The 19,928-nt window shown below is 46.5% G+C and overlaps 1 protein-coding gene across 1 annotated transcript in view; it reads right to left on the reverse strand.

The window, feature by feature from the left end:
• Positions 1-19,928, reverse strand: part of PLCL2 (phospholipase C like 2) — a 193,632-nt gene that overhangs the window by 40,573 nt on the left and 133,131 nt on the right. Inside the window, exon 4 of the mRNA XM_060149551.1 lies at positions 11,406-11,481. Within this exon, the coding sequence (XP_060005534.1) occupies positions 11,406-11,481 (76 nt within the window). The remainder of the gene's footprint in view (positions 1-11,405; positions 11,482-19,928) is intronic.

Here is a 19,928-nt window from a genome sequence, read left to right on the forward strand (position 1 = left end):
CCCTCCTATTAAACACTTAGCTGTAACATCTAGGCTGTTCTCAGTGTTATAAAGAAAACTCTATACACATGTAATTCCCCAAATATGTGATCAAATCTTTGGAATAAACTCTAAAAAAAAAGGAATTACTGGTTCAAAGTGTACATGATTCGTAATTCCAAAATTTACTGCCATGTGGCCTTCCCTAGGTGTGGACCCAATTTATACCCCCTAACACATAATGTGACAGTTCCCAGTTTCCCCTATAAGCCCACCCATCAGTCATGATCTGTGTGTGACGGAACTCTGGGGTCTTTGATATGAACGTTTGGATCTGATGCGTGAAAAGTGGCATCTCCTTGAAACACCTCATTCTCCAGGAGATCACAGCAACCTCCTCCTACCCGTCTGGCTGCACCCTAACCTCTGGGGTCACTCTCCTGTGTCTCCCCAACATCCAAACGGTGAAAGCCCAGGGCTCCGTCTTCTCTATTCATCGTCACTGCTTAGAAGAGCTCGGTCTCCAAGCTTGAAAGACCTCTTTCGTGCCCATGGCTTCCAAATTCATTGCCTCCAGTCTGGACCTCTCTCTGAACTTTAGACTTGGAAGTCAACCAGGCAGACCAAACTTAACACATCTACATCCGAACCTCTGATTTTCCGTCTCAAACCCTCTCCCCACAGTCCTCTCCATCTTGGTAAAGAGAACCCAACCAAGAATCCTGCAGTCCTGCCTTCTTTCCTCCTGCCCCACGTCCAATCCGTGAATAAATCCTGATAGCCGTCACCACCGCCCAGATCCCCCCAGATCAAGCCGTTCAGTGGCCTGGATGGTTGCAAAAGCCTCCTGGGTGGTCCTCCAGAACCTGCTTTCGTCCCCACCCCTTACCCCCTGCTTATCGGATGCAGCCACTCTTCTGCTCAGACCCTCAGGAAGAGCTTCCATCTCTCTGAGAGGAGAGCTGGCGTCTTCGCAACAGCCTGGCCCGTTGTCACCTGGCTCCTGCCCTCCCGGCCCCTTGCTCCCAACACTGTAGCCAGGTGGCCCATCTTCCTGAAATAATCTCCTTCCAGATATCTGATAAGCTTGCTCTCTGCCTCCAATCATGCCTGCATAGATGTCACCGGTTCCCTGAGGTCCTGGCTAAGCACTTTATTGAAAAGAGCCACTGCCCACCCCTGCCCCCGCCCTGTCCCCCTCTCTGCCTCACTGATTCCAAAAAACTCACCACTGTCGGACACAGTGAGTGTTGTATTTACTTGCTTTTTTATTTTCTATCTCCCATGACTCGACTTCGGCTTTGAGAAGGCCAGAGTTTAGACTCTGCATTCATAACTGTCCCTCTACCTGTAGCAGGTTTGCATCGTTTATGGGTGAGTCTGGACATCCTTTCATTTTAGAGTCTTTTGAATTTCCCTTGTTGTGAACTGTGTTCATATTCTTTGCAAAGAATACAAACATGAGGGTTGTTGGCCTTTTTCAGACTGATTTTAGGAGCTCCTTGTGTTATTAGGGATATCAGCCTTTCCTAATAAGTATTGCTAACATTTTTTTCTTAGTTTCTCATTGTTGTTGCAGCTTTGCTTCTGATCCTTTTTGGCACACAGAATTCTTTGCACGCAGTCTAATGCATCAGAGGGCTGTGTGTGTGTGTGTGTGTGTGTTTGAATGTTTTGCTGCAGCTTCTGGGTCTGTGCTATCTCCCGTCTGTGCCGCGGCCACTGCTGGCCTGCGCCTGGCTGTCCCTGCGGGGGCTCCTCTCCCACCTGGAATTCCCGCCCCACCAGCCTTGCTCCCAAACCACTTTCCTGACTCAACTGAAGCTCCAAAACTCTGGTTCCGTGCTGACCCGATGGGTCAGTCACGGGCTGTGCTGCCCTCTCACCAGAGGACCAAGTCCCCTGTGCAGTGAGGATTCCGCTTGCGCCTCTCCTGCGCTCGGCCTGGAGCCCTGGGGCGGGGAAGTGAGGTCCCCAGCCTCCCTCAGACTGAGAGTAGGACCCTGATAAACGTCTGTGAAGAAACAAATGGACGAATAACCGCAGCATTCCACGTTCAATTCAATTCCACCAGTATTTACTGAGCGCCAGCTTTGGCAAGGCGCTGCTCTTGGCGTCGGTGGGAGACGATATGAATTACAAAGCTCCCTGCTCTCAGGGAGTTTACATTCTAGTTGGAAGGAGACACACAATAACCCAGGGACGTAAGCAAATGATACTGTGGTTGGAAGGTAATGACTGCTATAGGGGAAAAAAAAAAAAGTAGAGCAGGGCAGGAGCTCAGATGTGCCGGCTTGTTTTTAAGGTTTGAAGTTGAAGTAAAACATTCAGGTCTGAATTATTAATACAAACTCGTAATCATATCCTGGGATTGCCTAGATTTCCTCCCAACCCTTTCTTCGTTAAAGAACTCATCCATAGCACAGGGAACTCTACTCAATGTTCTGTGGTGACCTAATCGGGAAGGAAATCCAAAAAAAGAGGGGATGTATGTATACGTATAGCTGCTTCACTTTGCTGCACAGCAGAAAGTAATACAACATCGTAAAGCAACTATACTCCAATAAAAATTAATTAAAAAAAAAAACCAAGAACTCACCCATTCAAATAACTCCTCCGTTTGGATGATACTAATTCTATCTGTAGACGCCACTCCACCCCAAGTTTTACTGCAGTTGCTTCAACGATGTGCTAGCTATTTCCATTTGACCCTCTGCTATGGTCTGTTTTGTGTCCCCCTGCCCGACCCCAATCTATATGTTGCAACCCTCATTCCCAAAGGGATGGTGTTAGGAGGTGCAGCCTTTGGGAGGTGCTTAGGTCAGGAGTATGGAGCCCTCATGAATGGGATTAGTGCTCTTTTAAAGCTCTACCCCTTCCACCATGTGAGGACCCTGCAAGGAAGTACCAGCCCCGAACCAGGAAACGGGCCCTCACCTCGCGATCCTGGACGCCCCAGCCTCCCGAGCTGTGAGAGCTAAGTCTCTGTAGTTTTAAGCCCTCTGGTCTGTGATACTTTGTTATAGCAGCCCGACTGGACCAGGACAGCCACCCTACATGATCCCAGGCCCAGCACGCCTGAACCAGACCTTCACAATCACCTCCCCTCTACCCCAGTAGCTCAGGCCCCCACATTCCAGTGCTGTGTGGAGTATTGGAACACGGAGGGCACAGGAGAGAGATGGGTCAGTCAGTGAGTCCCCAGGCCTGTCCCAAACTATTTCATGACCCCACGGCCTACGGCAGATTCCAGAAGTGTTCAAGACGTTGGCAGACAGAGCTTGAAAGAAGGGCTTTACAACCAGATACATTTGGTTTGGGAAATGCTGAGTTGAACTAGGGAACATGTAGCATGCTGATGTGTCCTAAGAATCTCCAAAGGGGAATACGTTGTGTTATGAAGATTTGGTGATGAAACCCTTTGCCCCAGGAGCATATGACTAGCGTTCCTCCAATCAGGCTTTGGGCAATGTTGGCCTTAGAAGTCAACGCCAAACACTTCATCCTTGAATTAAAAGGCTCCTGCCATAGAACCCAACCTCTACTTCCAACCCTAATTTCTGCTGCTTCCCAAAGCAAACATTTCCCTTCGGACAGGACAACATACGTCATGGGCATGGAAAGCACATCTGGACGACGAAGCCTCTCCCCTCTGGCCCACCAGAAAAGCCCCGTCCCTCCGCTCTCCTCACACGGACCGTACATGCCTCTCTCAAGCCCCTAGTTCAAGCCCTACCCCCTCCCTGCCAACAAAACCCCTGGCCTGCTCCCTCTCTCAGATTCCACTTATACCCGTTGCCTAATCTACTGGCTTGGTTGTGTTTTATAACTTTAAATGGTAGCAGAGACCGTGCATTAGTTTTTGCACCTCTAATAAATACTTAGTACAGCACTAAACACACTCCACAGATGCGCGACTGCATTTTTCCTTTACTGTGTTAACACGTGTAATGACATGTTTTTGACAAGGCACTGACCTATAATGAAAGAATACAGGTTAATTAAAATTGTTTCAAATTCCTTATTCTTAGAAGATTTACCGCTAAATATTGTTCAAACATTCTTAGAATGCATTTGTTCACTTTACCCACTACAGTCCCTTATTTATATTATATTATATCTCATGTATCATATCATGTCATATGATTTGTAGACCACAGAATTTGAAAGACAGAAAAAGCCTTAGAGACCATCTAGGCTATTTACTTCATTTTAAATCCAAGAATACCTAATCAGATATGTGCGTGTGTGTGTGTGTGTGTGTGTGTGTGTGTGTGTGTGTGTGTGTGTAAAACCTTCTGGTATTTGAGAAAGACGATTTAATTTACTGTGGACTTGACTTGACTTGTGGTTTTTCTCGAATTTAATAAACAAGTATAATGGAATAATAACAAAAATGATTTTTATGGGAGTACCAGAGCTGAAGGAAGCCTGGCCCCTCCCCAGGAGATAATCTGCTGAGCTGCTGAGAGTTGCCATTTATTTATTTATTTGTTTGTTTGTTTGTTTATTTTTGGCTGCATTGGGTCTTCATTGCTGTGAACGGGCTTTCTCTAGTTGCGGCGAGCAGGGGCTACTCTTCGTTGCAGTGCGTGGGCTTCTCATCGCAGTGGCTTCTCTTGCTGCAGAGCACGGGCTCTAGGCACACGGGCTGCAGTAGTTGTGGTATGTGGGCTCAGGAGTTGTGGCTCACGGGCTCTAGAGTACAGGCTCAGTAGTTGTGGCGCATGGGCTTAGTTGCTCCACGGCATGTGGGATCTTCCCGGACCAGGGCTTGAACCTGTGTCCCCTGCTTTGGCAGGCCGACTCCCAACCACTGTGCCACCAGGAAGCCTGCGAGTTGCCATTAAGATGAAAAGTGATGCGTTCAGAGACTCTGGGTTTACAGGGAAGGAGGAGGCAGAGGAAGAAGTGACAAGAAAGCACAGCTTTGGGATCTGCGCACAGGACAGATATCCAGGGAGGTCACACATCCGCCCATCTGCCTCCCCTTCACTCCTGGCACTGGGAAATGTCACCAGTGAAAGCTGTGCTGGGAAGAAGGAATCGCTCTCATCAATCCGGCAGGCAGGCACGGGGCAGTCACCCTTTGCAGGGTGGGGAGGGGTGGGGAGAGGCTCAGAGGTGAGCATGAACCCGGGAGGGGCCTCTCTGCTCCACCCTCTAAAGAGAGCTTCTCGTTCAAATGCAAATTCCTGGGCCCCAACCTCCAGGATTCAATACTGGGGGGCGAAGCAAAGAAACTGCACTTTACACAAGTGTCCCTAGGAGACTCTGACCACACTTGTAGGAAATCCTGCTGCGATGACAGCTACGTGGTCGTCTGAAGGCCGGATGGGGTAATGGGCACCTGAGACGGTGGGGTGTGGTGAGACAGCTGGTTCCTACAGACTGCCCGCTTGTTTAGCCTTCCTGCCCGAGTTGGCCTAGTTGTCACTTTTGTGATCATCCCTCTACCCTCCCTTACCATCAGCAAAGGTTCCTTTTGAGGGAATTAAGAAGGATGGGGCAGGGGGCAGGCTGGCCCACCGACAATGACCTTGCTACTTCCTGGCTTCTGTGGCTTCACTGTTAGTTAACTAAAGTGCCCGGGAGAGCATCTGGTGATTCTTAGAAGAGGAAAGAGGCCGAGGGTCCCAAAGGAGTTAAGGGTTCACGTGTCTCACCTTCAGAGAGGTCACTCTTCACCTTCAAAGTGAGGCATTAACTCTCCCCCTTGAAACGCACGCTGACAGGCTGCATGCAACTCACGCATCCGTGCCATCGCATGGGATGACTTATTTGATCTTCTCTTTTTAGGTGACTGTAATCAGGCCATTCCAAAATTGCTGCTTAGGCAACTGATCTGAGGTCACTGTATTCTCGAACCCGTGGGGCTATCGGGGACGCATACAACTCACTGTCACTTAGAAGGAGGAAAATGAGCCAGAGAGAAGTCGAGTGACTAATGTAATACCACACAGCAAGACATGGTACAGGGGGCCCAGGAGCCTGTGCTGGATCCCCAGGGAAGAACCTCTTACTTCTGTAAATTGGGGCTGAGAAACAGCCTGACATAAGCGAAGACAAAAGTTATAGGCTCCCAGGCTTCCTTTTGCAAACATTGTTAACGGAACACTGTGAAGTGTTTTCAGAATGACTCGTACAGATGATTTTACGTTTGCTGTGTTGAGCCAGACAATGATGTGAGCAAAGCAAGTGATGGATGGTGACAGGTTACTTATCCGGAAACCTTCCCTGCTAAGAACACACTGCAATCCCAGGAGTTTGCAAAACAACAGAGGCCTCTGAGCAATGTCATGTAGGTCTGCCTGGCATCATGCTTGTTCTCCTCACACGGACGCGTCAGGCTCTCTCTGCTTTGAGGTAAGATAAATCTATCAAGCTTGGTCCCAGGGGAAAGGCCGGCAGACCAGAAGCAGCAAATCAGAAAGAGAACAAAAGAGTCATGTACAAACAGGCGGTGGGAAATGCAGCACGAACTGTAGGAGCAGTAGGGAGTGAAAGCCGAAGGAGAGGAGATGGAACTAAACTATGACCCCTGGGATGGGATCTGAACAGGAAGCCCCAGTGCACAGCGTAAGGGCCCTGAAAACTTAAGGCTCCTGGGGGCATCGCTGCATTAACCACGGCAAATAACCACCCTGGGTCATCGCAAGTTCAAATTACTTTTGGCAGCCCAATTTAAGAAAGCAGAGATGTGTAGCATCCATTACAGAAAAATTTCCAGTAAGCAGATTAAAATGAAGGGCAATTAAAGCTTTTGTTATTTCGAAAGCTGCCTTCCATCCCACTTTACTCAGTAATGATGCACCCCTGCCACGCATGGGAGCCCCTCAGAGCTTTCAGAAAAGAAGCTTCTACTTCTACTTGGAAAGAGCAGGGACCCGACTCTCCTGCCAGAAGAGGAGCCAGGCTCTCGCCCACTGGGTGCAGACACCACCTCTGCACCTGGCCTGCCCAGAAAGCCAGGGTGGCAGGGGTCCTGGGCGGCAAGCACCTGCCTCACCCACCTGGCCCCAAGCCCGGTGGGCGTGGCCACGCCTCCTCCAGGACCACGCAGGTCAAGGATTCCTGTCGCAGCTTCCTCCGCTCCATCCCTTCCTTCCTCTTTCTTAAACTTAGTAAATTAAATTAAGTTTAAATGTAGCAGTGATTTAATGTTTGGCAGAAGGATGCATACACCTAGTTTAAAGATAAAGAGTTGTCACCAATCCCCCCTCTCCAGAAGCAGTTAACATTCAACCCCTTTAGCTGAGTTTGTTCCATTTTTGTGTATCTATGCCCCTATTGCTAAGTAACAGGCATATACTGTTTAGATTTTTTTCCCCAAGCATTACTTGTTAAACTGCCCAGATGAAGGATGAGAATTTGGCTATTTTCAAGCTCCCCACCGTCAGGACTCTCGGCCGTCTGGGACCTAGCTGCTCCTGAATCCAGCTTTCGGACAGCTCTCCCCTTTTATTCCCACCTCTACCCCGACCCCCAGCGGCATCTGCTGCCACCGGGTCCCAGCCTGCTGGGGTCTCCATGAAGTCAGACTGTGCTCCCATTCCCACCCGCTTCAGGCTCAGCTTTCTTGAGTCAGCTAAGTCAACTTTCCTTTTCCTGTTTCCAAAATTTTGTTGCTCCCATTTTCTTTGTCCTTGTAAGTTTTTTATTAAAAAAAAAAAACCCTACTGTCATTTTAATGAGGCTCAGAAAGGAGTGGACATTAAATGCATGTTAATGCACCATCTTGGACAGGAAGTAAGCTACTGGCAGGAAATAAGTCATTGATTTCTTTTTTTCTTCCCAGAGAACAAATGCTTTTCCATTTAAATTCACCTGATGAAAACATCCAATGCACCGAAGCAAAGCAGTCTGGACTACCTCCTAGATCATCTTCCTATTCTTTACGGAACAGAGCGATTCAGTGACTAACTAAAATTCAAACACAGGCTGCCGTTTTGGGGCCACTGAAGGAGAGAAAGAGCTAGACATCAGAGAGTGGAAAAGATGTTTCCCCCGAAAGAATCCGGCTAATCTTTTATCAGCTTTTATAAACTTTTGAAAAAGAACTTGTATGAACTTTTACAATGCTTCTCCCTCTGGAGATTCCGGTCCTGCCCCCGCCCCCGTGTATGTTCCTTTCCATCACCCACTTGGGTACTTCCTGGGAAAACAAGCATTTTTTAGACCCAGTAGGACGTGTGCTCGTTACTGCACACAGACCCGTTCCCGCACGGCCGTACCGTCCACCACTTCTCTGTCTTTCTCACTCGCATGGCAGCCCAGATCCACTCGTCCCACACCCCTCCCCGCGATCCCAACATTCAGTCCGTCCCTGTCGCTGGCACCACTGGCCTCTGGCTCTGAGCAAATGCTCCACGTCCTGCCCTTCCCGTCCCCGCTTCCACCGCACCCAAGAGCCAACGTCCCCCCCTTCTCAGTGGAAAACACTCCTCCACCCCAGGATGCGTCCACACGCCACGGCTCTCCCTTTCCAAGGTCAAGTGTTTCACAGCCACGCTTGATTCCTGCCCCCCTCACTTCCTGCATCCTTCATCCTGGGCTCATCTTTTAGCATCTTTCTCTCCGCCTCTTCACTGGATCTTCCATATTCCTACGAACGTGGTTTTCTTATTAAGATTTCCCTTTAACCCGCCAAACTTCTGTGCTGGCATATTCTCGTCTTAAAAGAGTGGGCTACACAGCCTGCCCCAACTGCCCCTCACCTGGCTGCTCTCACCTCCCTTCCTGGTCCCTTTGGGTCCCTGTCTGCTGCGCGAGCAGCTTCCTGGCCCACCTTGGCCCACTTACCGGCGTTCCTCACCGGCCTCAGTCTCTCCTCCCAATAACGGCCTCAGCAGACTCATTTCTAGCTCCAAAAAATCAGTTACACAGCAGGGAGTCTGAACCTGTCCCAACTGGGCGCACTTTTCAACACGGGACTGGAGGCGGGTGGCGTGTAACTCCTTATTTTCAGTTATTTACGTGAAGGTTTATCTAATAAGAATATAGGTTTGTGTTTAAAAGTGTGGAATACTTCTAAAATAATCCTCTCTTCCAGCACGTTGGTGACCTATACCTTCACTTTGTCATTGCAAGATTAAAGATCTGCAAGCAGAACAATTACTCACCAAAAGTAAAATCTTACGCAAATGCTATTGAGCCCAACACAAATGAGCAGCTCTTCAGATGACTAAGAACGATATGCCTTACGATAACTGTAAACATAAGAAACAAAGATCAAGAGACTCTAAAATAAGCACTTGGGACAACAGAAGGGCTGTGTAGGCGGTCGGCAGTAATTATGAAACCGGGAGATGATCGTTATGTGCTTCTGAAGGGCTTTCAACCCGAAGCAACTCAGACCATTACACAGCGGTTATCCCCACTCCTACCTCCCCAAGCAAAACCCTTAACAGACAAGACTCTTTAGCTTTTCAAATACAAGCAAATATATCCCTTACTGAAATCGAACAGAAAAACAACACGAAGCTAGACATTATCAAATTTCATAAGCCAAGGAAGTTGCAAAGAATTGCCAATAACTCAAATTGTTAAATGAATAGCCAGTTCTTTCTTTCCGATAAACTGTGGTTTCAGATTCTAACGGTCCACAATTCTCATAGCAATACATGCATTTAATAGAATCGAATACTTCATAAAAGTCAAATCACATTTAGCCAGTTAGTATCTGAGCGACTCCGCTGTGCAGATGTTAGAACAGATGTCACGGGTAAAACAGAGAGTCACTCAGCCTGCAAGCCTGGTGCACGGGAGGTCACTGTCCCGTTAGGAAGATGGGACACGTTAATAAAAGACACCGTGACTGAAGAGGCTTGATCGGCTGAACCAGATACACGTCTGAAGGGCTGAATGGAATGGGTCTGGAACACACATCCCGGAATCAGGAAAGCCCCTGGGAGACTGATGAGATGAGAAGAAGACAAGGAAAGACTGGCAGAGAGGAGGGAGACAGAGGTCCTACCTTGTGGAAATCTAAGTGGAAACACACAGGGGATGGCAGAGAAGGCGGGGCAGCCCAAAGCCCGGCTGGACGAACAACCTCACATCTTCCTCACTGTTCCCGACAACCTCCAGCGGGTCCTGCCCACAACAGTCCTCTGCACACAGCTATTATGATGGTCACCTGAAAGCTCAGGTTCTCTCCCCTTCCACTAAAAAACCAGGGGTTCCCCACTGCCTCACAGGCCGAGTTCAGGCTCCTGAGTCACACACAGTAAGTACTCAATGCGTCTGACTGTGCGTGGTTACTTCCATACGTCCTGTTTGATTTGAAGGTTCTAGAAGACAAAAACCAATCTTGCTTATTGTTTTAAATATTTTGGTATGTAACAGCTCTTACAAGTATCTTAGGCATAGTACAAGTTCAAAACATATTTATTAAATAAATGAACAGATGACTTAATTCATACTTTTTAATATAACATTGGCAAAGTGGGTGGGCCAGTTGGCAATGACTTTGCATAGGAAGTTAGTTTAGATTTGGTCAGCTACTCAATGATTTTGTATAGGGTAGTGACATGATAAAAAGTGGTATTTGACGTAACTTGCTTTAATTGTGGTCGTAAGTGTCCCAGAAAGGGCTAGAAGTAGAAAGATGACTTTGCTAATAATATTTTGCTAACAAGATGAGGATTTTTGTCTCTTGATTAGTCACTAACGTGCATATTTTTCAATAAACACCAAAAGAGAAATTGTCGCATGTATCTTTGCCTTTCATCTATTTTAAACGAGTTCATTTCTGAGATAAGAGATGACTTTTTTTTACGGCTAGGTAACAGTTATGGCCTCTTGATTTGAAAGAACAGAAACCAAAAACCCTAGAAATTAAGGACAGATACTCTTATTTATGAATTACAAATATTCTCCACATTAGAACCTTCCAAATTGACACTCAAAATTTGAAAATTGAAAGAATTGCATTTTGCCTATTCTTATTACAATGCAGAACACTTGACTTTTTGGTTTTATCACAGCTAAAAATTACTGAGATGGTTGTTTATGTAAGTTGAATTTTGTAATCTAGTATAGCATTTGGTTGTGAAATGAATGAATTCCTCAGCAGGTGAAAATGCCAGTGCATTAACAATTTCAAGAGGCCGTAACTGGTGCCCACGGAGGTGGAAGAGATTTAGCGCAGAGGGTCTCAATCTGGGCTGTGGCTTAGAAATGCTTGGGAACCTTTAACAGCTATGAACGTTTAAGCCACACCCCAGACCATGTCAATATATTTTAAAAGCTCCCCCCAGGTGAGTCTGTTATCCAGGCTTGAGAACCAGTGAATTAGTATTTTCTTTAGCCATGAAGAAATACTTTTTATATCTGGTTTTCTTGATATAGTATCAAAAAGATGAAATAGCTCAGGGGCAAACTACTAACTTTATTTTAAAGAAAAGAAACAAATTCTCACTCACCTGCTTTCTGACAGTGTACAATCTTTTCATACACAGCGTCTGCATTTTCAATCAACGCCTTGAGGGACTGGATCATCTGCAGAGGAAACATCCAGACAGGAGGTCACACAGACAGCTGGACACAGGAGGGTCCGCTCTCGGGCGCGAGGCTCTTCCCCCAACGCGGCTGACGGGAGGCGGCGACTCGTCCCTCCATCTGACGTCCCACTACTCAAGTTCATGTGTGTACATGTTAAATGATACAGTCACACCTCCCCACACAAGGGCTTAGACCAGACTGTGATGAGTATATTCCTCGGGTGGTTAGGCTTGCACAACACTGGATTTGAACCTCAAGCCAGTACCTGAGCTCGTTTCAGTGTGAAAAGCTACAAATAAATATGTGTGCACATCCAATCTGTCCTTCATTTTAACAAAACCTCCTGCGTCACCTTACGGAAAGCTCCAGCACCTACACGCCTTTCTCACCTCAGCCAAGATGCCTCCATCTGAATCAGTTTAAAGCTTAGGTTGAGGATCAAAAAACAGCATTTCTCTGATGCACCACTAATGCTATCACTCAAACAAGTAGTTTTAATGTGCCTATCAGTGATTTAAAAAATTCAGTGTTGAGTTCTTGTTCTAAATTGCATGTGCTTATTTTAGGAGCCGCGCCTGAATTAAGAAAAAGGAACAGGGTACAGCTGACCAATTATTTTACCCACCAAAATGCTGGGGAAAGATCTGTCTGAAGTAAACTTTTTGGCTCTAAAATCACTATGAAAATGGGATGGCCAGCTTCAGTTCTCATGGCTCAAATGGGGACAATTATGATCCTTGCCATAACCGTAGACTCTAGCTTTTTGTTTTCGTTTTTAATTTTTATTTTATATCAGAGTATAGCTGATTTACAATGTTGTGTTATCTTCAGGTGAACAGCTAAGTGATTCAGTTATACATATACATGTATCTATTCTTTTTCAGATTCTTTTCCCATATAGGTTATTACAGAATAGTAAGTAGAGATCCCTGTGCTATACAGTAGGCCCCTGTTGATTATAAGCTTTTTGTATTTAAATATTTCACATGATAATATTACTCATCTCTTTTACAGGGCCATTCTATTTTGTATAACAAATACCAATCCATCATTGTTCATTCCTTTAAATTCTGCCTTGTTTTTCTTTATAGTATTTATCACTAGCTGCCTTAGTAATTATTTTATAGAAACTATACATAGGTTGGATTATTTATATAACTCGAAGAACACCATATTTTATTAGTTATACTTAAACTAAAGCATAATCAACACCCCTCTGAAGAAGTACACCAGATTCTTAAAGTGAGTCACACAGCATTTATCAACTTCCACTGTTCTAAGAAAATTACAGTAAACACTGTGAGGTTTGAAGGCCAAAGCAGGTGTTCATTTATGCCTTCATTCATTATTCATGGAAGGTATCCTGTGGGCAGCCGCTGAGCAGAAATGGGGGGCAGGGTGACCTACAGGACACAGCCCCTGTCTTCAGGAAGTGCACAGCCCAGGGGCACGGCCCCCACTCAGGAATTCGGTATTTTCACATTCATTCTTCAAGATCTGAGTCATTCCTGCAAATTTAAATATTCTACTTTACAGCTTGACATATTGAACAGGCAGTGATAAAAATGAATAGTTCAGAACTCAATTACACTGATAGAAAGTCATTTGTACCATTACATAATTTGCATACTGAAAAGGTTCATACCATCATCAGTAACCTTCTTCAGCTCTGAGCCGAGCCAACGAGAGGCATCACAAAGCAAGGACTTCCCCCGGCAAGGATGGTGGTTGTCACAGCTCAGTATCAAAGAACTGGCCAACCGTGCCGCCACCATTCAGACAGGGGGGAAAAGCAACAAAATGAACCTGGTCATGAGACAAGTGGGCAGGACAGGAGCAGTAACAGAAGGAAAGCAAGAGAACAAAACAGCAGCATTAAGGCCAGACTCACGCATCCCAACAGCCTACGGGCGAAGGTGGTCAAAACAGATCCACATCCGGGCTGGGGTAGGCGCAGAACGAGCACAGATTTACATGGGTTCCTCAGCTTTGTCATCTAGGACAAGGTATGAAACATCATGGAGCCGTAATTTCCTACCTGTAAACTGAGCTGAATAAAAGACATTATGAGGGCTCATAATATTGTGGGGATTAGAGGAGAGGATGCTTGCGGCTGGAACTGGCCAATGGTGAAGTCACAGTGGACTCCGCACTCACCCGGGGGCCCGGCAGAGCTCCTTCTGGAAGCCCCCAATTAGCTGAATGAGTGTGCCTTCCTGTCCTGTTCTCACTGGCAATGTTTTACACACCCATTACTGATACTAGCTTTGTTGACAAGCCTGGTGTGAAGAAGCTCAGAGAAACAACAAATCGCACTATTCCTCTAAGAAGCATCTTCCAGTTTAAAGTATTGCCAAAGGTTAAAGAGTGCTGCACCTTTTAACTGTAAAAGACACGAAAGGCTTCAGAAACGCACGTCCACCTCCAGGGGCTAGAGAAGGACGCTGCCCTGCCCCTGAGCTCTGTGATGCCGGAGGACCGATCCTTTACTCTGGGGACAGTCATGCGCTGAGGCTGCACGTGTGGGACCCTGAGGTCGGTGCTGAGAACGCATGAAGAGCAGAATGACCCGGGGCCACGAGCAAACAGTAATCACATAAAACGTGGCAGTGCCACCGCTGCCCACGTGCTCCTGGGCGTGACAGTGAGACGCTCCTAAGCCAGGGCAGGGTAGCGGGACAGCTCAATACCAAGTCCTTCTCCCGGTAATGGGGGTGAATGTGTCCCCCGACTTACGTGCAGTATATAAATTATGGAGGTGGCTAACACCCCAGGTGAAGGATGCAAACACAGTGAAAAGCCAGCCCCCCGGGTATGGAAGTGACCAGCGGCAGGTCCCTGCAGAGCGTATCAGAGGGGATTCCAGAGGCAGTCAGCCCACGAGAGGTGGGTACCTGCTAACCAATCAGCAACTTTCAGACACAGGAAGAAAGAAAACCCACCCAGACCTCAGCAGAGATGATTCACTTCCCCACACCTGTCATGGAATGAGCGCATCATTCCCTCTGGGAGGAGGAACTGCCAGTTTATATCTTTTTATAGTTGCAGGGTACATATTTATAATTAAGTTTATATTCTTGCCCACAGATTGAGTCCATTAACCCTCCACTCCTGCAACATTCGTGTGAGTTCTCCTCGAGTAAAGGGCCCGTCTAGGTGTTGTTCAGGGGACTCTCTGGCCTGTGGGCTCCTGTAAGCGCACTTGGTTAAAGGTCCAGTGGGCCGAGAGGGCAGGACCAGGCCAGGCCGGGCCTCCCTGCCTGCCTACCCGGCTGGCTGAGGTCTTGTTCTCGCACAGCTGACAACTATGACTGAATGCATAGGGGTGCTGCCACTTGGGCTGGGTCTGCCACTCTGTAACGAGGTGCAATTATAAACAGTGCAAGTGTTGGCTGAATGAGTCAAAATGGAAGTATTTCAACGCCTCCTTGGCATCAGGTACGTACTTGGCGTCCTCCATTTCCTCTAATGCTCACCAAAGTCCACGGGAGGTGGGTGTTGGTGATGCTGCTTTCACAGATGTGAACATTGAGGACCCCAGAGCAAAGCCACTTTCCCAAGGTCACCTGCTGTGATGAGCAAAGGACTGTAACTAGTGAACAGGGGGACGGGGATTCCGTTTGACTCAAAGCCTCTGCTGTTTCCACGATACCAGGAAGGTCTTGACCACAGGCAGCAGCTGAACAGGAGGAAAGCGCATTCCAACCAGGAGGATGGACAGAAGCATTAGGGAACGTCCTGGCTCCCGACGGGTGTTACACACAATATGTAGCATCATCTCAGCTACTGACACGGGCCCAGAAGTGTGTTTTTATAAAGTAATATTTCTATAAAGCACTTTGGGAAAACATTTTTTCAAATGACAACATTAAACAGTTTACTTGGCTCCACTGACGAATTCATTATTAAAAAACAGAAATCATTTATATTTCATGTGAAACCACTAGAATAAGCATCTCAGACTAGACAAAAGCAAATACGTGGGGAGTGACATCAAGAGATGAGTCAAAGGGAAAAACTGCTTTAAGTTATCTTGTTTTCTCTGTATACATTACGTTAATAGGTGACTATAACGCAAGGCCCGGTAGAGTGACTGGTTTTACAAGCATGATCTGCATTAATGCACATTTCATCGATTCACTTTACATGCACAGGTGTAAGTCTCAGCACCGAAATCAGACATCCCGCTGCCGGCCCGAGTAACGTACCACGTGGACCCTCATATTGTTTACAAAGTACAAGATGCTTTCAAATAGCTGCTGTTCATGGATTTCACATTAGTGTCCGGTTAACAGTACCTCCTAAATTTCTGAAACAAATGCATTAGGATAATCTATAGATTTAACATAGCCCAGAAACCCATTTCATAAATTCGATCAACTCTAAGATAAGATTTTTTGTTTTTTTTTTTTTAAATAATTTTATTTATTTTTGGCTGCATTGGGTCTTCGTTGCTGCACGCGGGCTTTCTCTAGTTGCGGCGAGCAGGGGCTACTCTTTGTTGCGGTGTGCGGGCTTCTCATTGCGGTGGTTTCTCTTGTTGCGGAACACGGGCTCTAGAGAGCAGGCTCAGTAGTTGTGGCGCATGGGCTTAGATGCTCCTTGGCATGTGGGATCTTCCTGGACCACGGCTTGAACCCGTGTCCCCTTCCTTGGCAGGCGGATTCTTAACCACCGTGCCACCAGGGAAGCCCCTAAGATAAGGTTTTTAAATCTTTTTTTTTTTTTTTTTTTTTTTTTTTTTTTTTTTTTTGCGGTACGCGGGCCTCTGACCGCTGTGGCCTCTCCCATTGTGGAGCACAGGCTCCGGACGCGCAGGCCCAGCGGCCATGGCTCACGGGCCCAGCAGCTCCGCGGCATGTGGGATCATCCCGGACCAGGGCACGAACACGTGTCCCCTGCATTGGCAGGCAGACTCTCAACCACTGCACCACCAGGGAAGCCCCTAAGATAAGGTTTTAATATAGGTCTCGAGAAGATGGAAAGTAGGAAGTTTCAACTAAAGGCAAAGTAAAAATTAAAATTCATATTTTATTAAGCTGGAAGGAAACCAGAAATGCCTTCTGTAAGAATGCCCTGTTTTGAAAGTAACTCCCCATGTTAGTATAAGGCAAACGTCTCTGTTTATAGGTGTGATTATCAGAACTATTACTATATTAATATATTTTATATTACTAGATTTCTGTAGACTGTTTCTTTATTTTCTGTTTTGCAACCTGTGCTACACAGCCCTACAAAGTGAGTCCGTTCACCAACGCTGAGAACGTAGAGAAAATAAAAACGAAATTCCCTCTGGAATCTGTCAGCTTTGGTGCTTTTTTTCTGTGTTCTTGAAAGTAACGTCCTCAGTTAACAATGCTACTTTTGTCTTTAACACTTTACAATAATTATTACTGTATGGGTGAAGAATTTTTGAACCAAATGCGGGAACTCTGGGATCCGAGACTTCTAAATTGAAATGCAGAGGTAACGTTTCCTTTCGCGAAAGCTTCCAAGTACAGCAAAATGTCAAAGTTGAACTAATGGAAGAGAAACCATTTATAAAGTTATTGTTGGGAATTACAACATAGCTTTTTAATACTTGAAAATAATATAAAAATCACACATTTGAACTGGGGCATAAAAGTTGCACAGCTGTGGCAGTCTTTAGGCAGCTGCAGGCTGCAGTTAAAGCCCCTCCACCTCACAGGCCACTGTGCGGGCACCCCACCCACCCCCACACACACCCCCCCCGCCCCGGGGCTGAGGCGTTCCAGGTCAGCGTCCCTTCCAGCAAGGTCACTAGGAAAACACTCTATAAACAAAAAACCACTTCCAGAGTAATCTGTCCTAGTTTCCTCATGAAACCTGACTTCTACATTTTTCACCATGCAAATTATAGAAAATTACAGAAAAACAACCTATATAATAGAAAAATGAGAGCAATAACTCTGCCAGGCAAATATCAAATGATATCACTTATATGTGGAATCTAAGAATTAAATGATACAAATGAACTTATATACACAACAGAAATAGACCCAAAGACAGAAAACAAACTTATGGTTACCAAAGGGGAAAGGGCAGAGGAATAAATTAGGAGTTTGGGGTTAATATACATACACTACTATATATAAAATAGATAAACAAGAACCTACTGTACAGCACAGGGAACTACACTCAATATCTTATAATAATTTATAATGGAAGAGAATATGAAAAAGAATATATATACAGCATATATATGTATAACTGAATCACTTTGCTGTACACCTGAAACTAACATGACATTGTAAATCAACTACACTTCAGTTAAAACATAAAGTTTTTTCAAAAAAGGAAAAGAACTCTGCCTTTTAGAAAACACTACTGGATTGTTAATGAATCCGTAGAGAGGAGTGTACGTGGCCACTGTCACACACCGACCTCCTTGCGGGTGTGATGGGAGGCGCCAGGACAGAGATCAATGTGCAATACCATTGGGCTCTCTAGACATTTCCACTTGTGTTAGAGGAAAGTAGGGAACGTGGCTAGAAAAGGGCCAGATTGGATGCGATACAGAATTACGATTTTTTTTTTTCGATACGCGGGCCTCTCACTGTTGTGGCTTCTCCCGCTGCGGAGCACAGGCTCCGGACGCGCCGGCTCAGCGACCATGGCTCACGGGCCCAGCCGCTCCGCGGCATGTGGGATCTTCCCAGACCGGGGCGCGAACCCGTGTCCCCTGCATTGGCAGGCGGACTCCCAACCACTGCGCCACCAGGGAAGCCCCCGGAATAACGATTTTAAGCTGAGATGTGCTGTGGTCAAGGTAGAATTTCAGGCTCTGAACAAAGAGTAAGGAAGGAATGGGGGATGGGGGTATGAAAGGGGGGCAGGACGCAGTGGGGCTGGGAAAGAGAGATGGGCTGGAGAGGGTACATCGGGAAGGACAGAGCAGGACCCGGTGACTGATGTGCTGTGGGCACAGAAGGAAGAGCCAAAGACAAAGAGGGTAAACCGGACAGACGAGGAGGCTGTGCCGCACCCGACCGCTGCGAGGAGGCTGTGCCGCACCCGACCGCTGCAAAGCTTTTCCAGGTTTACACTGTGTCTCTAAGGTGTTAACTCATCCCGGAAGTGGAGTTCCGCCCCAGCTGAGCAGAGGAGTTGGCAGTGAACGGGGCAGTCTTTTGAGGATCTGCAGCAGCAGCTAGCAACCGTGGGAAAGCTTGGTTCTAGGGCTGGAAAATCGGAAGCTTTCTGCACCAAGGTAGCAGCTGAGATGAAAGAATGTCTACATCTCCGAGGGAGGAATTTTAAAGCTAAATGAGATGAAAACATCACAGCAACACGGCAGATAATAATAAGCAGAGGGAAGCTGTATAAGAGACACAGAAGGAGTGGTCAGAGGGGCAGGGACAGAACAAGGATGTTGAACATTTCCAGGGGTGGGAGGAGAGTTTCTGGAAGGTCTACAGTGTTAGGAGCTCCGGACTTGGTCATTTGGTAACTCTGGACAATAAGATGGCAGTACTGACAGTTCTGCTGTGTGACAGACATATTCCTAAAAATCACCACACTATAAAAAAACCTGTGTGATAAAAAACGCAAGGTTTGCGGGGAAAATTGGGTCAGGGCACAACACTCAGAAATTCTGCTGTGACACATTACAAAAGGCAGGAGCAGAATACAAGTGATAGCACAGTCCTGCACATGTTACGTAGTTAAGGAACGCAAAAACGCAGCAGTGAGCGTGGCGTGTGGCACCTGACCTTGAAAAAGACCTGGAGGGAAGGGCTGCAGCTCTTGAGTTACTGTGAGTGGTGGAAGGAGGGGGTCTGATGTCTGGTGAGAGGTTATAACTGAGATGCGGAGGGCGCAGCGCAGGACACACCCGGTGATCTGATGTAGCAGCTGGTGGGTGTGTGAGGTGGGTGTGTACATTCAATTCACCCAGGTGCAGTTTCTGCGCTCGCTAGTGTTTCTTGCCGTCAAAACCGTGCACAGGTAAACACAAAATCCGCGTTCAGTTAAAATTATCCCTTACTGTATTGATCACATGCAAATAAATTTGCATGTTCAAAACAAGTGTTATAACTGACTATAAAAGGGAGAGTATTTCAAGATCTACGCAATTTTCTTGAGAAGTAAACTCTCAGTATCTATCATAGTCAACTGAAGTATGCTTTTGGCATCCTATAAGACCTCCTCCACACTGTATTCAACTATTTTAACAATCATTCCTTGCCAGAGAAGAGATGCCAAGTGCTGTGTAAATCTGGAGCTAATTATGAGCTAAGAGTGACCCAGAGTCCACATTCAGGAAGCCAAGAATTCTCTAGCTTTTCAACATGCTCTGATTCGTCATAAAGTTCACTGCAAAGCTAGGGTGGTAGGTACCTAAGGGTGAGGCACGTAGCTCTCCTGTTACTTACCTTTTATCTGAGCTGTACGCTGAATCTTCATGCACTATATTTCAGATC

Source organism: Lagenorhynchus albirostris, chromosome 5 (assembly GCF_949774975.1).
Source record: "Lagenorhynchus albirostris chromosome 5, mLagAlb1.1, whole genome shotgun sequence".
NCBI classification, from domain to species: Eukaryota; Metazoa; Chordata; class Mammalia; order Artiodactyla; family Delphinidae; genus Lagenorhynchus; species Lagenorhynchus albirostris.